The 16,411-nt window shown below is 53.9% G+C and overlaps 1 protein-coding gene across 1 annotated transcript; it reads right to left on the bottom strand.

Annotated features, from left to right (window-relative positions):
• Positions 1 to 1,646: 1,646 nt before the first annotated feature.
• Positions 1,647 to 10,924, bottom strand: MAPK13 (mitogen-activated protein kinase 13). Its single transcript, XM_003897515.5, has 12 exons — positions 10,403 to 10,924; positions 9,629 to 9,758; positions 8,351 to 8,409; positions 4,811 to 4,919; positions 4,609 to 4,638; positions 4,126 to 4,173; positions 3,889 to 4,003; positions 3,705 to 3,776; positions 2,678 to 2,757; positions 2,360 to 2,438; positions 2,088 to 2,264; positions 1,647 to 1,833 (listed from the first exon to the last, which is right to left on the bottom strand). The coding sequence occupies exons 1-12, from the start codon at positions 10,519 to 10,521 to the stop codon at positions 1,754 to 1,756; spliced, it is 1,098 nt and encodes a 365-aa protein (XP_003897564.1). The 5' UTR covers positions 10,522 to 10,924; the 3' UTR covers positions 1,647 to 1,753.
• Positions 10,925 to 16,411: the final 5,487 nt, after the last annotated feature.

Raw genomic sequence — 16,411 nt, 5'->3', positions numbered from 1 at the left:
TGCCACTGCACTCCAGCCTGGGTGACAGAGCCAGACCCTGTCTCAAACAAGCAAACAAACAAAAAGTTGTCTGAGCCTCAGTTTTAACACCTGTAAGATGAGTGTGAAGCTCCATCTGAAGCCCCCCAGTCTTCTGCTGTAGGTTGATTTAGGCCTCCCAACAAATCAAGTATGACTGAAATCCACTAAATGTCTGATATCCATCAGAATCACTAGGCTTGGGTCAGGGCGAGAGGTCCTCATTCAAATGCACATTCTAAGGTCTCAACTCCAGACCTGCTGAGTCACAAGCCCTGGGATGGGGCCCAGGAATCTGCATTTTAACAATTCCCCTGGTGCACAAGGAAATTTGAGACCCACTGTGCCCCTGATAGCTTGCGCACACGGAAATTCGTTTCTCAGATAAAAACAGAGGTTCTAGCCACTGTCAGGTCAAAGCTCTGGAGAGCTGTGCCATCTCCCAAAGGGAGCAGAACGGTTTGCCATCAAGCCAGGCAAGAGCCCATTTCTGCCTGTGCAGCTCGCAGTCTCCAAGCCTGCTGTTGTTTCATATCTTGATTGCTTATCACTCACCCAAAATAACCTGAATGCAATCGCACCAGCTGCAGCTCTCTCCGCAACTCCCTTAATTTAGCAGCCAAACACATTTGGTTCCTTCACAGAGCACAAGGCCTCAGCACAGGGCCCAGGAAGGGGCCCCTCCCTCCCAGCTATCTGTAGTGAGTTGAATCATTTCCCCCTGGAATTCATGTTCACCTGGAACCTAAGAATATGACTTTATTTGGAAATAGAGTATTTGCAGGTGTAATTAATAAGGATCAAGATAAGATCATACAGGATTAGGGTGGGCCCTAAATCCAATGACTGTTGTTAAAAGAGGAGAGAACAGAAGAGACAGAGACTGGAGTGATGCAGCACTAAGCCGGGGAATGCCATGGAGTGCCCACTGCCACCACGAGCTAAAAAGAGCCAAGGAGGGCCGGGCGCGGTGGCTCAAGCCTGTAATCCCAGCACTTTGGGAGGCCGAGACGGGCGGATCACGAGGTCAGGAGATCGAGACCATCCCATAACACAGTGAAACCCCGCTCTACTAAAAATACAAAAAAAATAGCCGGCGAGGTGGCGGCTTCGTAGTCCCAGCTATAGGAGGCTGAGGCAGGAGAATGGCGTGAAACCCGAAGGCTAAGCGGAGCTTGCAGTGAGCTGAGATCCGCCACTGCACTCCAGCCTGGGCGGCTGGCGCGGTGACTCCTCTCAAAAAAAAAAAAAAAAAAAAAGAGCCAAGGAAGGATTCTTAACCAGAACCTTCAAAGGGACCACAGCCCTGCCAACACCTCCATCCCAGATTTCCAGCCTCCAGAACTGTGAGGGAATCAAGTTCTGCTGTTTCAAGCTACTCAGTTTGTGGTAATTCGTTAGAGCATCCCTAGGAAACCAATGCAGCATCACTGCCATAGGCCCCTGGCCTGGCTCAGCGCCCTCTCAGCCCCACTCCAGTGGGAAGGAAAGGTCCCCACCTGCAGGCAGTTCTCCAGATGGGCAGTTTAACATGGCCCGTTAGGATCAGAGCTAGTTTCTCCCAACCAACATCTTTGAACTCTGCATCTACTAGGCCCATTCCCCACATAAGGAGAAGGACCCTTCTGTCCTCTGCTTGAAAGGCTGTATTCCAAGAAGGGCTGAGTTTGGTAGTGACAAATAAATACTGGTCCTTGGGCAGTGTCTGGCCAGCGGTGCCATGTGAGATGAGTCCCTACAGTTTCATGCCACTCCGGCGCCGCGAGTCCTTCCGGGCAACGGGGCTGAAGTTCACAATCTCCTTGTAGATGTGCTCTGAGAAAGGCAGCATGGTTTAAGGTGGGTAAGGAGGTGCTGAGGCGAGAAAGTCCACCTCCCTTCAGAGAGAGCATGGAGAGCGAAGTCAGCTCAAGGAGAAAGAAGCACCTAGGAGACAATGCCCACCAAGAAGGAGGGGGCAGGAGCCTTAGGTGGCAGGTAGGGCTGGCAGAGGCCAGGCATAAAGATGGAGGAAGCAAGGAAGAGAGGCTGCAGGTGGAGGCGAGGAAGCCCGAGGCCCCAGCTCTTACGCTTCCATTCATCCACTGTGAGTTTCTCGTGTTCTAAGGAATCATCAAATGGCTGTTGGGCCTCCGTCTCTTCCTCAGGGTCCCGGAAGGGTTCAAAGAAGGGATGGGTGAGGGCCTGCGCGGCTGTCAGGCGCTTGTCCACATCTAGCTCCAGCATCTTCTCCAGCAGGTCCGTGGCTGCAGGGGCAGAGCCATGAGCCTCACACCGGGGCGGGAGAGCCCGCCCTTGGGGTGCACTGAGAGGCCCCTGGGGAGCGGGCTATGAGACTCACCCTGGGGGCTGGCCCGCGGGAAAAGCTGAGTGAAATCCTTCTTGGGGGTCTGTGGCAGGGCCTGGATGTAGGATTTGGCCTGGAAGACAGAAAAGCATCAAACCCCTTAGGGCTCTGGCCTCAGCATGTAGAGCAGGGATTTCAGAAAAGCCTCAGAGCAGGGCTGAAGGCTCAGGTCTGGGTCCACGGTGAGGTGAAGACAAGAGCGCTTGCCAGGGTAGAAGGATGCTGCGGGAAGGTGCGGGTGAGCCTCCAGCCCACTGGGCCCAGTCAGTCAAGCACACTCCCAGGCCAGGCTAGGTCCCATTTACCACCCACCGCTTTGTCGTTCAGCTTCTGCACAAACTCCGTGCCTGGCACCCCGGTCACTTTCAGGATCTGGGTCAGCTGGTCCAGGTCTTGGTGGCAGGTTAAGGCTTAGCCTTGCTCTCCTGGTGGGTCTGAGACTGCCCTTCCCACGACCCCACCATCACTTCACCTGGGCACCGTGGCAACTGATTGTCCAGGCTCCAGCCCTGCCTAACCACCTCCTGCTCTCAGGAGAGGCTCATTCTTCAGGGCTCAGGGCTCTGGAGAGCTTTCTAACATGCCAGGCTGAGGGGGTTCCCTACCGGACAAATACATGTGGACTTCTCAGCCTTCATCCCAGTCACTCTTTTCTGTTTCCTCATCTTCTCACCAAAGGCCTGTCCTGCACACACAGTCACTCAGTTAATGTGTGCGGTGCCAAAATGTATTTTCCACGTGGTGGTAGAATTATAGGTGACCCATTTTTCATCATTTTGCTTATCTATCTATCTATCTATCTATCTATCTATATTTTTTTTTTTTTTTTTTTTTTGAGACAGGGTCTACTCTGTCACCCAGGCTGGAGTGCAGTGGCATAATCTGGGCTCACTGCAACCTCCACCTCCTGGATTCAAGCAATTCTCCTGCCTCGGCCTCCCGAGTAGCTGGGATTTGACCACGTTGGCCAGGCTGGTCTTGAACTCCTAACCTCAGATGATCTGCCCGCCTTGGCCTCCCAAAGTGCTGAGATTACAGGCGTGAGCCACCGCACCTGGCCCATGTCTGGCTAATTTTAAAAAATTTTTTAGAGATGGGGTCTCACCCTATTGCCACCTCTGGTCTCAAACTCCTGGGCTCAACTGATCCTCCCACCTTGGCCTCCCAAAGTGCTGGGATTACAGGCGTGAACCACCGCATCCAGCCTTGCATTTACAAATTGTTTTACAGGGAGTATACATCACTCTCACATTAAGAAAAAAAAGACAGTTGTTTAAATAAAGTGTCTGTTGAAGGAAGGAATCCCTAGATGGAATTTGGCTTTTCCAGCAAAGGATACAATCTTTCCCCTTGAACAGAGTTTTCCCTGTCAGCATCTCTGCCATGATACAGCCCACAGACCAGATGTCCACTGCAGAGGGAAGGGGAGTGTCACCTGGACTGTCTGACTGGGGCCCGGCAGTCAATCAGCACCGAGTGACCAGATGGCCCCAGGACTGCCCTCTCAGGCGCTGACCACTGACCTGTCTGGTTGTAGTGCATCCAGCTGAGGATCACCTCGGGGGCCCGGTACCAGCGGGTCACCACGTAGCCAGTCATCTCGGCATCTGCATGCCGTGCCAGCCCAAAATCCAGGATCTATGGCTCGGGATAAATGGAAAAGGAACTTGCTGAGAGGAGGAGGCTCTGGGAGCGGCTTCCAGGGGCTTCCCTGGGGGAGGGCCCATCCCGCCTCTGGGCTGAGCCTGCAGCCCACTCACCTTCAGTTCACAGTCCTCGTTCACAGCTAGGTTGCCTGGCTTCAGGTCCTGGGGAGAAGACAGGGAGTGCATGCTAGGCTGAGGCAGAGATGGAGCTTGTCCTAGCTCCACCACCACCCAGGGGTGTGACCTCAGCCAGGCCCCTTCCCCTTCTGGGCCTCAGTTTCCTCATGTGTAAAATGAGGGTGGGACTAGGTGTTCTCTTGGGGCCCATCCAGCTCTAAAATGTTCCTGATTCTTGAAGCCTAAAACACTCAGCTCAGGGCTCACTTTGTCCGCAGCAATTCCCCATGAAGTCCCCTGGGACACAGCGACTCTTTGGAGCAGGCCTTCCTGGGCCGTGGCTGGGTCTGAAAACTCCACATTCTGGGCTTCCGGGAAGTGTCCTCTCCCTCCACCTTTCCCACTCCTTGATTACCAAAGAACCCCACACCCAGGGATGGGACAGGGGCCTCTGAGGACCATGGCAGAGAAAGCACTCACCCTGTGCACGACCCCAGCCGAGTGGATGTACTGTGTGTGGGAGAGAGAAGGGTGAGTCCATGGCCCAGTTTCCACACCAGGCACTTCAGGCTGGCTCAGAAACCTCCTCCGACCTGTAACAGTGTGCTCCCTCCAGCCTCCCCCAAACCTCAGGTCTCGACAGCAAGGCATCCCTTCTGCCACACTCCAACTCCCCACCCACCTTAAGGCCTTTGAGCATCTGATACACCAGGTACTGGATCTTCTCCTCACTGAACTCCATCCCCATGATCTTCTGCAGATCCGTCTGCATGAAGGGCATCACCAGGTAGCTGGAAGGCATGAGGGCTTCTTGGGACAGTGCTGGGTCCCACCCAGCCCCAGGTCTGTGCTCAGAGGAGGGGCCTCAGGGCAGAACAGGGGTCATAGAGACACCCTCCAGTGTGCAAAAACCAACCCCACCTCAGCCAGCCAGATCACCACACAGGCCTCTGGGCTCCTGGCTCCCAGCCTTCCTATGGCAGGCCGCCCAACTGGCAGAGCTCAGAGTAAGCGCTGCAGTTGGAGCGTGCTCAGGAAAGCCACATGGAACTGTGTTCCCGCTCTTCAAAGGTACTCTCTCCTTGCCCTCCTCCACACCCCAGGGAAAGCCACAGCTAGGAGTTAGAAACATCTGCCAGTATTTCCTTTGGCTTCTGTCCAAATATTTTATCCCTCAGAGGGTCATGCCCAGCTGAGATGGCTCCACAAATAATATGTCCACCTTTCCAAGAAGGAAACAATACAACAGTTTCCAGGAGGGTGGAAGGGGGACATGGGGAGGCTACTGCAGCCTCTTAGGGAATTGCACAACAGGATCAGGCCAGCAAAATGTAACTGTTGTAGCAACAGCAAAGTCCAGGACAAAGACAAAAAATAATAAAAATTATAAAATAGGCCAGGGGGCATAGCTCATACCTCCAATCCCAGTGCTTTGGGAGACGGAGGCTGGACAATCGCTTGAGGCGAAGAGTTTGAGACCAGCCTGAGCAACATAGGGACCCCCTCCATCTTCTCCCTCCCTCCCTCCTCCCTCCCTCCCTCCCTTCCTCCCTTCCTCTTCCTTCCTTCCTTCCTTCCTTCCTCCCTCCCTCCCTCCTCCTCCTCCCTGCCCCTCTTCTTTCTGGTGAAACCTCAGCCTGTCTTCCCCAGGCCAGTGGTGCACCCTCGGCTCACTGCAACCCTCCCACTTCTCCCAGGTTCACACCCTCCTGCTCCCAGCTTCCCCTGAGCCACAACTACAGGCCACTTCAGAATGCCCAGCTATCCCCTTTGTATTCTTAGTAGAGACGAGGTTTTGTCATGTTGGCCAGGCTGGTCTCAAACTCCTGACCTCAGGTGATCTGCCTGCCTTGGCTTCCCAAAGTGCTGGGATTACAGGCGTGAGCCACTGCACCTGGCCTGGACTCCATCTTTCAGAAAAAAAAAAAAAAAAAAAATAGCCAGGTGTGGTGGCATGCACCTTTAGTCTCAGCTACTCAAGAGGCTGAGGTGGGAGGATCACTTGAGGTCAGGATTTCGAGATCAGGATGAGTAACATAGTGAGACACCATCTCTATAAAAATTTAAAAACAAAACAAAAAGCTGGACATGGTGGCATGCATCTGTAGTCCCGCCTACTTGGGGGTCTGAGGCGGGAGGATGGCTTGAGCCTACAGGTTGAACTGTGTTTGTGCTACTGCACTCCAGTCTGGGCAACACAGCCCTATCTCTAGAATATAATTTTAAAAAAATTTTAAATAAATATTACCTTAAAAATTATAAAATATATATATATTTTTGAAAGGACATGCTGGAGGCATCTCCAGGAGACTCTGGATTTTGGCAGCCCTCTCCTGCCTGACCACACACCTCCCTTGGGGCCCTCTCCATGCCCAGTCCCCTCCTGTCTTTCCCCTCCACTCGGGCACTGGTTTTTTCATCTTGGCGACAATCTTCCTGAAGCCTCTCTGTGCTAGAACCACATTCCCTTGATTTTGCGCCTTCAACTGACCACCCCTTCTCCCTCTCTCACCACCAAACTTCTAGAAAGGGCGGTCCACATTCCTGGATTCCACTGCCTTAACTCCCAGTCTTGAGATAACCTGGTTTCTGCTTCCCTCCTACTGCCAGACTGCTCAGCTCAAGATCACCAGTGAACACCCAACAAACACACCATGACTCCCTTTTCTTCTGACCTAACTTTTCACCAAGTCTGAAACTCCTGGCCGGGCGCGGTGCCTCACGCCTGTAATCCCAGCACTTTGGGAGGCCGAGGCAGGAGGATCACGAGGTCAGGAGATCAAGACCATCCTGGCTAACACGGTGAAACCCCATCTCTACTAAAAATACAAAAAATTAGCCAGACGTGGTGGCAGGTGCCTGTAGTCCCAGCTACTCATAGTCCCAGCTACTCGGGAGGCTGAAGCAGGAGAATGGCATGAACCTGAGAGGCAGAGCTTACAGTGAGCCGAGATCACGCCACTGCACTCCAGCCTGGGCAACAGAGCCCTAGACTCCATCTCCAAAAAAAAAAAAAGAAAGAAACTCCCTCTCAATTCTTTGCTGACTCTCCTCTGCCTCCGATCAGGCCCTCTCAGCTTCTTCCATCTGCTTATCCTCTCGGATCTTCTCTTTCATGTTGATATCTGAATCAATACTATCTTACTGCATTCTATAACTATCTGTTCCCAGGTGTCAGCTATAATCCATCGGTGATTATTCCAGCACAAATCCACATCCCTAGCCCAGACTTTCCTCTGCTGAGGTTCATATTTATTTGCAACTGTGATTAAACATTGGAATGTTCACAGTCTCTTTAAAAGTAAAGTGTCCAAAATGGAGTTCATTATCTTTCCCCCAAGATCTGCTCTTCCTCCCCCTTGTATTCCAAGCAGAACCTGCACTCCCCCCACCTCTGCCACCTCACTTAGCCACTGCACCCCAACAGACAGAACATTGTGTTGGCCCTGCCTCCCAAATGCGGCCTCAAGTCTGCTCTTGGCATCCCATCACCTCTACTTTAGATCACTAACACTGACCTTCAGGCTCTCCCCTCTGCCCCAGAGCTGCTTCCTACTCCTTTCTTGGTGCTGCCAGAGTGCATCCCCCAAATCCCATCTGAACAGATCACCTCCCTGCTCAGATCCCCAGGTCTTGAGGCTGCCTGTAGGATCAATCCAGATTCAGCTTGACCAAGCCAGCTGCTGGCCTCTACACACCACACTGACTTCTCCATCTTGTCCACATAGTCCAGTCTCATTCAGACACTGCACGGGCAAAGCTATACATTTTGCACTAAATGTTCTGGTTCTCTGCCATTCTGTGAAACACCCCCATCAGCCAGAGGCAGCCAAGGCTTCTTAATCCTTGCTTCGTGCTAGAAAGAGTTCCAAGGTCCAGACTCACATCTGTGTCCCCAGGAAAAGTGAGCTGGTGCTAACCCTGTGAGGACTGGCAGATGTGTCTTCATGGTGTTAAAACTGGGTAAAAAGCAAAGCAGCTGTGCAGACCTCCCCCTGCCAGGCAAGCACCCCACAGAGTCCTTCCTGCCTCTTCCTGCCTGCCTTTGGCCAAAAGCATCTTTCCAGAGAGAATCACCCTTGACAAGCAAAGGCACAGGACTGCCAGGAAAGGAGTTTCTCCCCGCCACACCCAGAACAGAAACCCTGGACCCTCCCCACCTTGCTCTCCAGCAGCAAGTAAGGCCTGCAAATGCCCCAGAACCCAGTGCAGCCCGACTCACAAGTCATGGAAGTTGCGCAGGGAGGAGGCTGGGGTGAAGACATCCAGGAGCCCAATGACCTGGGAAAAAAGTCACCTGTGAGGGCTAGACAGATATTTCCTTCTCCTCCCACCTCCTCCTGGGCCCTGGCCATGCACAGGGCCATCCACCCTTTCCTAATACACCACCCGCAGCAGGAGGCATGTCTCCAACCTTCTTGGAAGCAGTAAAAAGGGCAGAGGCCTAGAGGAATCCCCTGGATTTGGAGGGAGTTTGCAATAAATCATGACAGAGAGTCAGGCTGAGGAGAAGGGAAGGTGGGGAGAAGAATGAGGTGTGCTCATTACTTTCAAGTCTGGTGTTCAGGGCAAGCAATGCAAACCCACTCTCAACTCACACAGGCAGCAGGAAAGCATAAGGGGAGGGCGGAAGGGAAAAAGGAGGGAACAGGGAAGGAGCTTTCCAGCCAGCAAATGCCCTGCCCCGACCTTGGGTCTCCAGCCACATCCATCCTTGCCTGCCACAGGGCTGGTTCAGAGCCAAGGGCAAGATCACCCTGGCTGGAGGAATAGGGGAGGGGTTTGCTGGAGAAGGATGGGCTTAAAATGTACATAACATTTTGAAATGATTCTTTGAAATGTCTGCCCTCCAATCTAGGTATCCTGCAGCAAAGCCTGCCTGCCAGGCCCTGAGCTGGGCCCCTGGTTTTCCTGGCTGCTTCTATCAGACAAGCCAATCTGATGGTCATGTGCTTAGACCCTGAGCCTCGCTGCCCAGATTGAAACCCCAGCTCTGCTACTGACTAACCATCTAACCTGTGAGACTTGCTGTGCTTTAGTTTCCCTGTCTGTGACACGGGGCAAGAGAACTCATATATCATGAGGACCAGACAAGTTAGTGTATGCAGAGCTCTTAGAACACAGGAAGTGCTCAATATGTGTATATTGTTGTTATCAGGGTCACGTGGACACAACACTAACTAGGATTCTAGTCCCAGCTAGCCACAAGTTCTCAGACATGGAACCAATTACAAAGTTCCCCTGTGCCAATTTCCTCTGTAGGATGAGACAGTCTGTACCTCACAAAGTGTGTCCTGCCAAAAATACCCTTTGACCCCTTCCTGGAAAGTGGGCAGGGCAGGTCCCAGTACCCCCTCCTTTCAACAGTGAGGTGAGAGGCACCATCGGGGAGCAGGGAGGAGACTATCCCGAGCTCTCCACACCGGGAGGCCCCGCCTGCGCCTGCCCCTGACTCCCCAGGGCAGCCCCCGCCCCATTCCCCGGGGCAGCCACCGCCTACGTTCTCATGCTGCATGTGCTTCAGCAGCAGCAGCTCCCGGTAGGCGCGTTTGGCGAAGATCTCGGACTGAAAGGGTCGGCTCAGCTTCTTGATGGCCACCTTCTCCCCTGACCGCTTGTCGATGGCCGAGCTGTGGGGCACAGGCAGGTCAGCAGGCGAGGCTCTCCTCCTGGGCCGTATCTCCCAGATCGCCCTGACCCCTCCCACTGGGCAGCTGGGCTGAGAGGGGACGATGACCACCACCTAGAATATGGGGGAGCCCCGGGACGCAGGGCAGGGAGTGGGAAGTCAGGCAGGAGCTGAGAGAGGGGCACAGCGCCAGGGGTAGCAATCGTCTCATTGCGACGGGATCCACAGCAGGGAAGGAGTCTCACTCTCTCTGCAACTTGGCGAGCCACCTCCCCCTCTTGGGGCCTCGGTGTACTTTGTCTGTAACAGTGAGGATCTGCCCGATGAACTCCGGGATCTTGCAAGGGCACAGTCCTGGAGAACCAGGCCCAGTCCCAATTCGACCCACAGAGACCGCACTCAGCCACCCGGTGAGAAAAGGGAGATGGCGGCTGAGTGGCCCCGGGGAGGGCGCTGCGCCTTGAGGTCCGCGGTGAAGGTGGCGCTGGCGAGGGGCCAGCTCAGGGCGGGCTGGGAGGAAAGGGGAGCGCACGGCGCCCGCCCCGCCGCCCCCCGCCCCCCCCCCCCCCCCGCCCCCCCCCGCCCCCCGGCCCCCCCCCCCCCCGCCCCCCCCCCCCACGCCCCCCAGCGGCCCGGGGGTCTCACCACACGGCGCCATAGGCCCCGCTGCCGACGTGCGTCGGGGACACGTAGGTCTTGGGCAGCTCCCAGGCGGTCTTGTTGACGTCCTGCTTGTAGAATCCCTTTTTCCGGATGAGGCTCATCCCGGGCACCCGATGTCGGCGGCCCCGGCGTGGCGGCTGCGTTCGCGGCCCAACGGGCTCTCAGCGCCCCGGCCCCCGCTGCGCCCGCCCCGCGCCGCCCGCTCCTCCCCCGAGCGAGGGCGGGGGCCCCGGGCCGCGACGCTCCCACCTGCCGGCTCGCCCAGGTGCACTGGGGCCGCCACGCCCGGGCCTGCCCAGCCCTGCGCTGCCGCGCTTCCGCCCGGCCCGACGGAGCCCCGGCTGCAGGTGCGGCCCAGGCACGGGGTCAGGGCTGCCCTGCGGGACCCCGGTGCCTCCCGACCGAGCGCCGGCCAGCGGCGGGGCTAGTGGGTCCAAGCAGGAGGCAGGAGCCGGGAGGCAGCGCTTCCCAGCTCCCTCCAGCCCTGGTCTCCGTAGGAAGAGCTCCTCGTGACTGTGAAGACACAGGAAAGCAAAACAAAACCCCACAACCTCTTAATTATGGAAAATGTCAAACATGCAGAAAAGAAGTGAACAGAGTAAGCCAGCGCTTCTCACACTCAGTGTGCTCAGGAATCCCCTGGGCATTTTATTTGATTAAAATACGGATCCTGACTCAGTAGGTCCGGGGGGTGGAGCCGAGAGTCTGCATTTCTAGCCAGCTCCCAGATCTGAGGCTTCTGGACCACATCTGATAGGAGGTTCAATGAACCCCCGTGACCCCGATTCCTCAGCAACCGCAACTCATAATCAATTTTATTTCATCTACATTCCTCCCCCACCATCGTTTTGAGGCAAAACCCAGGCGTCATATCACTTTATTCATCAATATTTTTGTATCTCTAAAAGGTAAGGATTTAAAAAACTACATATACACAATACTTTTTTTTTTTTTTTTTTTTGAGACGGAGTCTCGGTCTGTCGGAGCGCAGTGGCCTGATCTTGGTTCACTGCAACCTCCGCCTCCCGGGTTCAAGGAATTCTCTGCCTCCACCTCCCGAGTAGCTAGGATTACAGGTGCCTGCCACCACACCACCTCACCATCTTGGCCAGGCTGGTCTTGAACTCCTGACCTCGTGATCTACCCGCCTCGGCCTCTGAAAGTGCTGGGATTACAGGTGTGAGGCACTGCGCCTGGCCCACAATACATTCTTAAACCTAAAATTAACAGCACTAATTCTATAATACCAAATATGCATGCAGGTTCAAATGTGCAGAATTTTTGTTTGTTTGTTTTTGAGATGGAATCTCACTCTATCACCCAGACTGGAGTGCAGTGGCGCCATCTCAGCTCACTGCAACCTCCGCCTCTGGGGTTCAAGCAATTCTCTTGCCTCAGCAGCCTGAGTAGCTGGGACTACAGGTGCACACCACCACTCATGGCTAATTTGTGCATTTTTAGTAGAGATGAGGTCTCACCATGTTGGCCAGGCAGGTCTTCAATTCCCGACCTCAGGTGATCTGCCCACTTCAGCCTCCCAAAGTGTTTGGATTACAGGCGTGAGCCACTGCACCTGGCCCAAATGTGCAGCTTTGAAGACAGTTTCTGTGGGCTTCCTAAGGCCCTATGAGGACAATGACAAATCGAGGCCCTTGCCACCTGTCTGGTGGCCTGTGCAGCCTGATGGAGATTCTATGCTCAAACCACAAAGGCCTCTGAGGAGCAAGGTGGGGAGGTGGGGGAGGAAATGGCTGCAAGGGCTCTGGATGCCCAGCCTGACTTGTCCACCCCTCTCTGGCCCAGGCATGGGGCTGCGGAAGGGGCAGGGACCACTTGCTTCACTTTGTGGAAAAGAGAAAAGGTGTACTGAACAAGGAAAGAAACTTGCTAGGGGCTTACAGCAAGCCGGGGGTCCACACTAGGGAGTCTGCAGCCCCCAGACTCTGTGCCCCAAACCCTCCCGGGCAGTCGTGCAGCCTCAGGCACAACTTGGAAGACCATTCTGAGGTGAGGGTGGGGTGCCGGCACCACACAATAACGCCCGCCATTATTTCGGTCAGGCAATCTGTCTTTTCATTTCTGGCACATGGCAATGTATCAGCAAATGTGTGGAGAATGAATGGAGGAGTCAGCCCATTAGATGTAAAAGAGTCATTTAATAAACACTTGTGTTTGCCATGTGCCAGTCATTAAGTGTTTTATATAACTCACTTAATCCTGGTAAGAGGCCTATGAGTCAGTACTATGATTATCCTCATTTTAGAGATGAGAAACCCGAGGTACAGAGAGGCTAAGTAATTTGCCCAAGGTAACACCGCTGGTAAGGGCAGAGCCCGGTTCTAGAGTCCCTGCTCTTGGTCGCGAGGCTCTGCAGTGGCCTAGAGTTAAGAGAAATGCTCCTCAAAGGAAATGGCCTTGCCCACATCATAAGGACATGTCTACTGATCCAACCGGGTCTCCCTAGTCCATCCTGCCCTGGGGTATCTGATATTTTCCCCAGCCTTTTCCCTCCTCCACCCCCTACTCTGACCCTGAGATCCCATGGGAGCCTAAGGAATGGAGTTGCTTGCCTGGGAGTGCTGCAGGAGTTTTGGACCTTTGGGATCGGTGGCACCAGTGCAAGGTACCTTGATTCCGAAGTTGGGGTGGGGTCCAGGAAGCCAGATTTTAGGCCGAAGGCAGGCAAAGGAGAGTAAGTAAGCTCAGAGATTCAGGTTTTCTTCTGGTTTGAGGATCCAGTAAGGAAAGGGGCTAGGATGTGGCACCAGGTCAGGATGGTGCTGCATGTCTTTTTTTTTTTTTTTTTTTGAGACGGAGTCTTGCCCTGTCGCCCAGGCTGGAGTGCAGTGGCGCAAATCTCAGCTCACTGCAAGCTCCGCCTCCCGGGTTCCCGCCATTCTCCTGCCTCAGCCTCCCGAGTAGCTGGGACTACAGGCCCCCGCCACCACGCCCGGCTAATTTTTTTTTTTTTTTTTTTTTGCATTTTTAGTAGAGACGGGGTTTCACCGTGTTAGCCAGGATGGTCTCGATCTCCTGACCTTGTGATCCACCTGCCTCGGCCTCCCAAAGTGCTGGGATTATAGGCGTGAGCCACCGCGCCCGGCGGGTGCTGCATGTCTTAAACACCTGAGCGGGGCAGAGTTGGGGAAGGTGGGGATACCAAAGACATGCTCATGGCCCAAGTGGGTGTGAGCTTCTGAGGGCACGAGTGGCCACTCTGGCTGTGGCTCCGGATGCTCTTGAGCAAGGGTCAGGAAGTGACTCAGGCCTCGGACTCTGCTGACACTGACTCCCACTCTGGGCCTGACTGGCCCTGTGTTGCTCAGCAGCCAGGTAGCCTGGGAGGGAGTCCTTGGAGGATCCAGCTGGGGGAGTCATGAAAGGGATGGGAGGAGGAGAGGGTGACTCAGGTCATCCTCAATACCCTGCCTCTCCAGCCTGAGGCTCTCTTCTTTTGAGTTCCAAGGGCCCTTTGCTCTTCTCCTCCCTAGACACCAACCCAAGGTTGTCCTGTTGGCTTGTGCCCTATGAGCATGGAGGCAGGGGTTCAGGAAACCAGCTTTGGAATGAGACCTGAATGTACATCCCTTCTCTGTCATTACCTCCTGTGTGACCTCGGGCAAAGTTTGGTCCTCTCTCTGAACTTCAGTGTCCTCCTTGTGAAATGGGGATAATACTAAAGTGTGACAAGCATATTGAAAGAGCCTTAGAATTGTATCATTTCAAGTATATTCCTCACAACAACCCAATGAGGTAGGAACTTTCAATGCCTCCAACCAGAGATCACCAGAAACACGCGTGTGGGGGAACAAGCTGAGCTGATGACTCCTTGCAACAAGGGAGAGCATGCACCATGGGGGTCATGGGGCGCCCCAGGAAGGGGGCGTTACTAATGTTTGGAGCTGTGTTAGGTGATTGGGAAGGGGTTAAGGAAGCGAGGTTTTGTCCTGGGTTGATGCTGTCAGGAAATGGAGGTAACACTGTGATTGGGAGTCTTAACACATCTTGCCTAGAAGGAAAGCAGACTAGAGCAAGGCTGAAGCTACGGCTGGTAAACCAGCAGCCTCCACTCAGCTTAGCTCTACAGGGGGATTTGGGTCATTTCTGTGGTTTGACAATATTCATGTTTTGTCTGTGTTCAGATATGATTATGGAGTAGTTTCATTTTTGTGTTAGTCTGCCCTGTTCACGGATGGCCTTGTTCGATGCTGATGTCTGTGAAATTGTCTATGTTCAGCATAGCAAGACCGAATTGCACCAAGCTGGACAGCTCTGAGTAACCAAGTCCTGGCTGATAGGACCAGGCAGCTCCCAGATATCAGGGCTGCTTTGGTCTATTCCAATATAATTATTCCCCTGGTACAGATGGAGAGACTGAGGCCCAGAGAGGTTAAGTAATTTGCCCAAGGTCACACATACCTAAGAAAGTGGTGAATATGATCTTCATATCTGGCATCTGGCTCCTAACTCTGCACATTTAACCGCCAACTAGAATGCCTGGTGCCCAGCTAGTGCCTGAGAAGTGGCTGCTGTTGTTGCATTGTCTTCCTAGTCAGCCTGTGAGCCTCTGGAGGCAGAGACATGGTGTGGGAATTGATGACTGGTTTCTTAGAGATTGAGACAAAAGCCCCACAAAGCTATGAGGCTGTCATGTCCCCTATCCTGGCCACCTGGACCCCATCTTGCCCCAGGAGCACAGCAGCCACCCTCTCTGCCCCAAATAGCAGGACCAGCATGAACCTCCTCGCCATAATGAGGATGGGCCAGCACGGACATCCTCACCACGAGACCGCCACAGAAATGAAAAAGCATGACACATCTGGGGTCCTATGGGGGTAGGACAGGCCAGGGAGCCCTGGAGCTCTGGCCCCAGCTCTAGAGATTCCCATGCTCTTTTGGGGCTGTCAAAACTCCATGAAACAAGCAAAATTGCAAGGAGGCAGGGAGATGCAGAAGAAAGACTGCAGATGTGGGCTGCTCTGTGGGGTGGTAAGCTGTGTGATCTTACACAAGTTACTTAGCTCCTCTAAGCCTCAGTTTTCTCATTTGTAAAATGAGAGTGGGTGATAAGACCCATGTCACAGGACTGTTGTGAAGACTAAAAGAGATGACTAGAAAAGTGTCCAATTCAGTGCCTGGCACACAGTAGGTTTCTCACCAGAGGCTCCTTCCCCAGTGGACTGTGTCAGCTCTGCCCGGGTACTCCAGCTGCCCAACCCCAGCTCCTGCCCTTTGGCTGTCCAGTCCCTGCCCCAGAAATGGTCCCCTCGGTGAGAGTCAGCTCCAACTCACATCCAACTCCTCTATTAAGTTTTTTGCCAGATACTCAGCCCAAGGATTCATTGACCCATTCGTTCAACATTTATTTGTTGGCTGGGCGTGGTAGCGCATGGCTGTAATCCCAGCACTTTGGGAGGCTGGGGCGGGAGGATCACTTGAGAACAGGAGTTTGAGACCAGCCTGGACAACATGTTGAAACCCCGTTTCTACTACTACTACTAATAGTAAAAATTGGCCAAGTATGGTGGCACATGCCTGTGGTCCCAGCTCCTCGGGAGGCTGGGGTGGGAGGATTGCTTGAGCCTGGGAGGTTAAGGCTGCAGTGAGCTGCACTCCAGCCTGGGCAACAGAGGGAGACCTTGTCTCAATAAACAAATGATTTAAAATGCTGGTATTTAATACTTTCATATGGGTCAACTAAATGTAATGGCAGGTGGTATTAAGTGCAATGAAGAAAATAAGGCAGAGTAAGGATCTAAAAGACTAGTGAGTACTGTTTGATCAGGAAAGGTCTGTCTGCGGAGGCAACATTTGAGCAACCATTGAATGGGTCTGGGAGTAAGCCCAGTGGACACCTGGGGAAAGAGCAAGTGTCTGCCTTCCAAACCCCTCAGGGGACACTTGACCCTGTAGACCAGGTACCCAGCCTCATTCCTCCTGTGCCCATTACTTCCTACTCCAGCATCCCCTGGTAAGTCCCTCAGGGGAATA

The sequence above is a fragment of the Papio anubis genome, chromosome 6 (genome assembly GCF_008728515.1).
Source record: "Papio anubis isolate 15944 chromosome 6, Panubis1.0, whole genome shotgun sequence".
NCBI lineage: Eukaryota > Metazoa > Chordata > Mammalia > Primates > Cercopithecidae > Papio > Papio anubis.
The sequence above is the reverse complement of the archived record's forward strand: the minus strand, read 5'-3'. Positions and strand labels throughout refer to the sequence as shown.

What these genes read in the sequence shown, in the direction of transcription:
- MAPK13 (XM_003897515.5), bottom strand. Translation starts at nt 10,521, where the DNA reads ATGAGCCTCATCCGGAAAAAGGGATTCTACAAGCAGGACGTCAACAAG. An exon ending in GATGCACTACAACCAGACAG is followed by an intron (nt 3,777 to 3,888) that starts GTCAGTGGTCAG and finishes TTCCCTCTGCAG; the next exon opens with TGGACATCTGGTCTGTGGGC. An exon ending in CCCGCGGGCCAGCCCCCAGG is followed by an intron (nt 2,265 to 2,359) that starts GTGAGTCTCATA and finishes CTGCCCCTGCAG; the next exon opens with CCACGGACCTGCTGGAGAAG.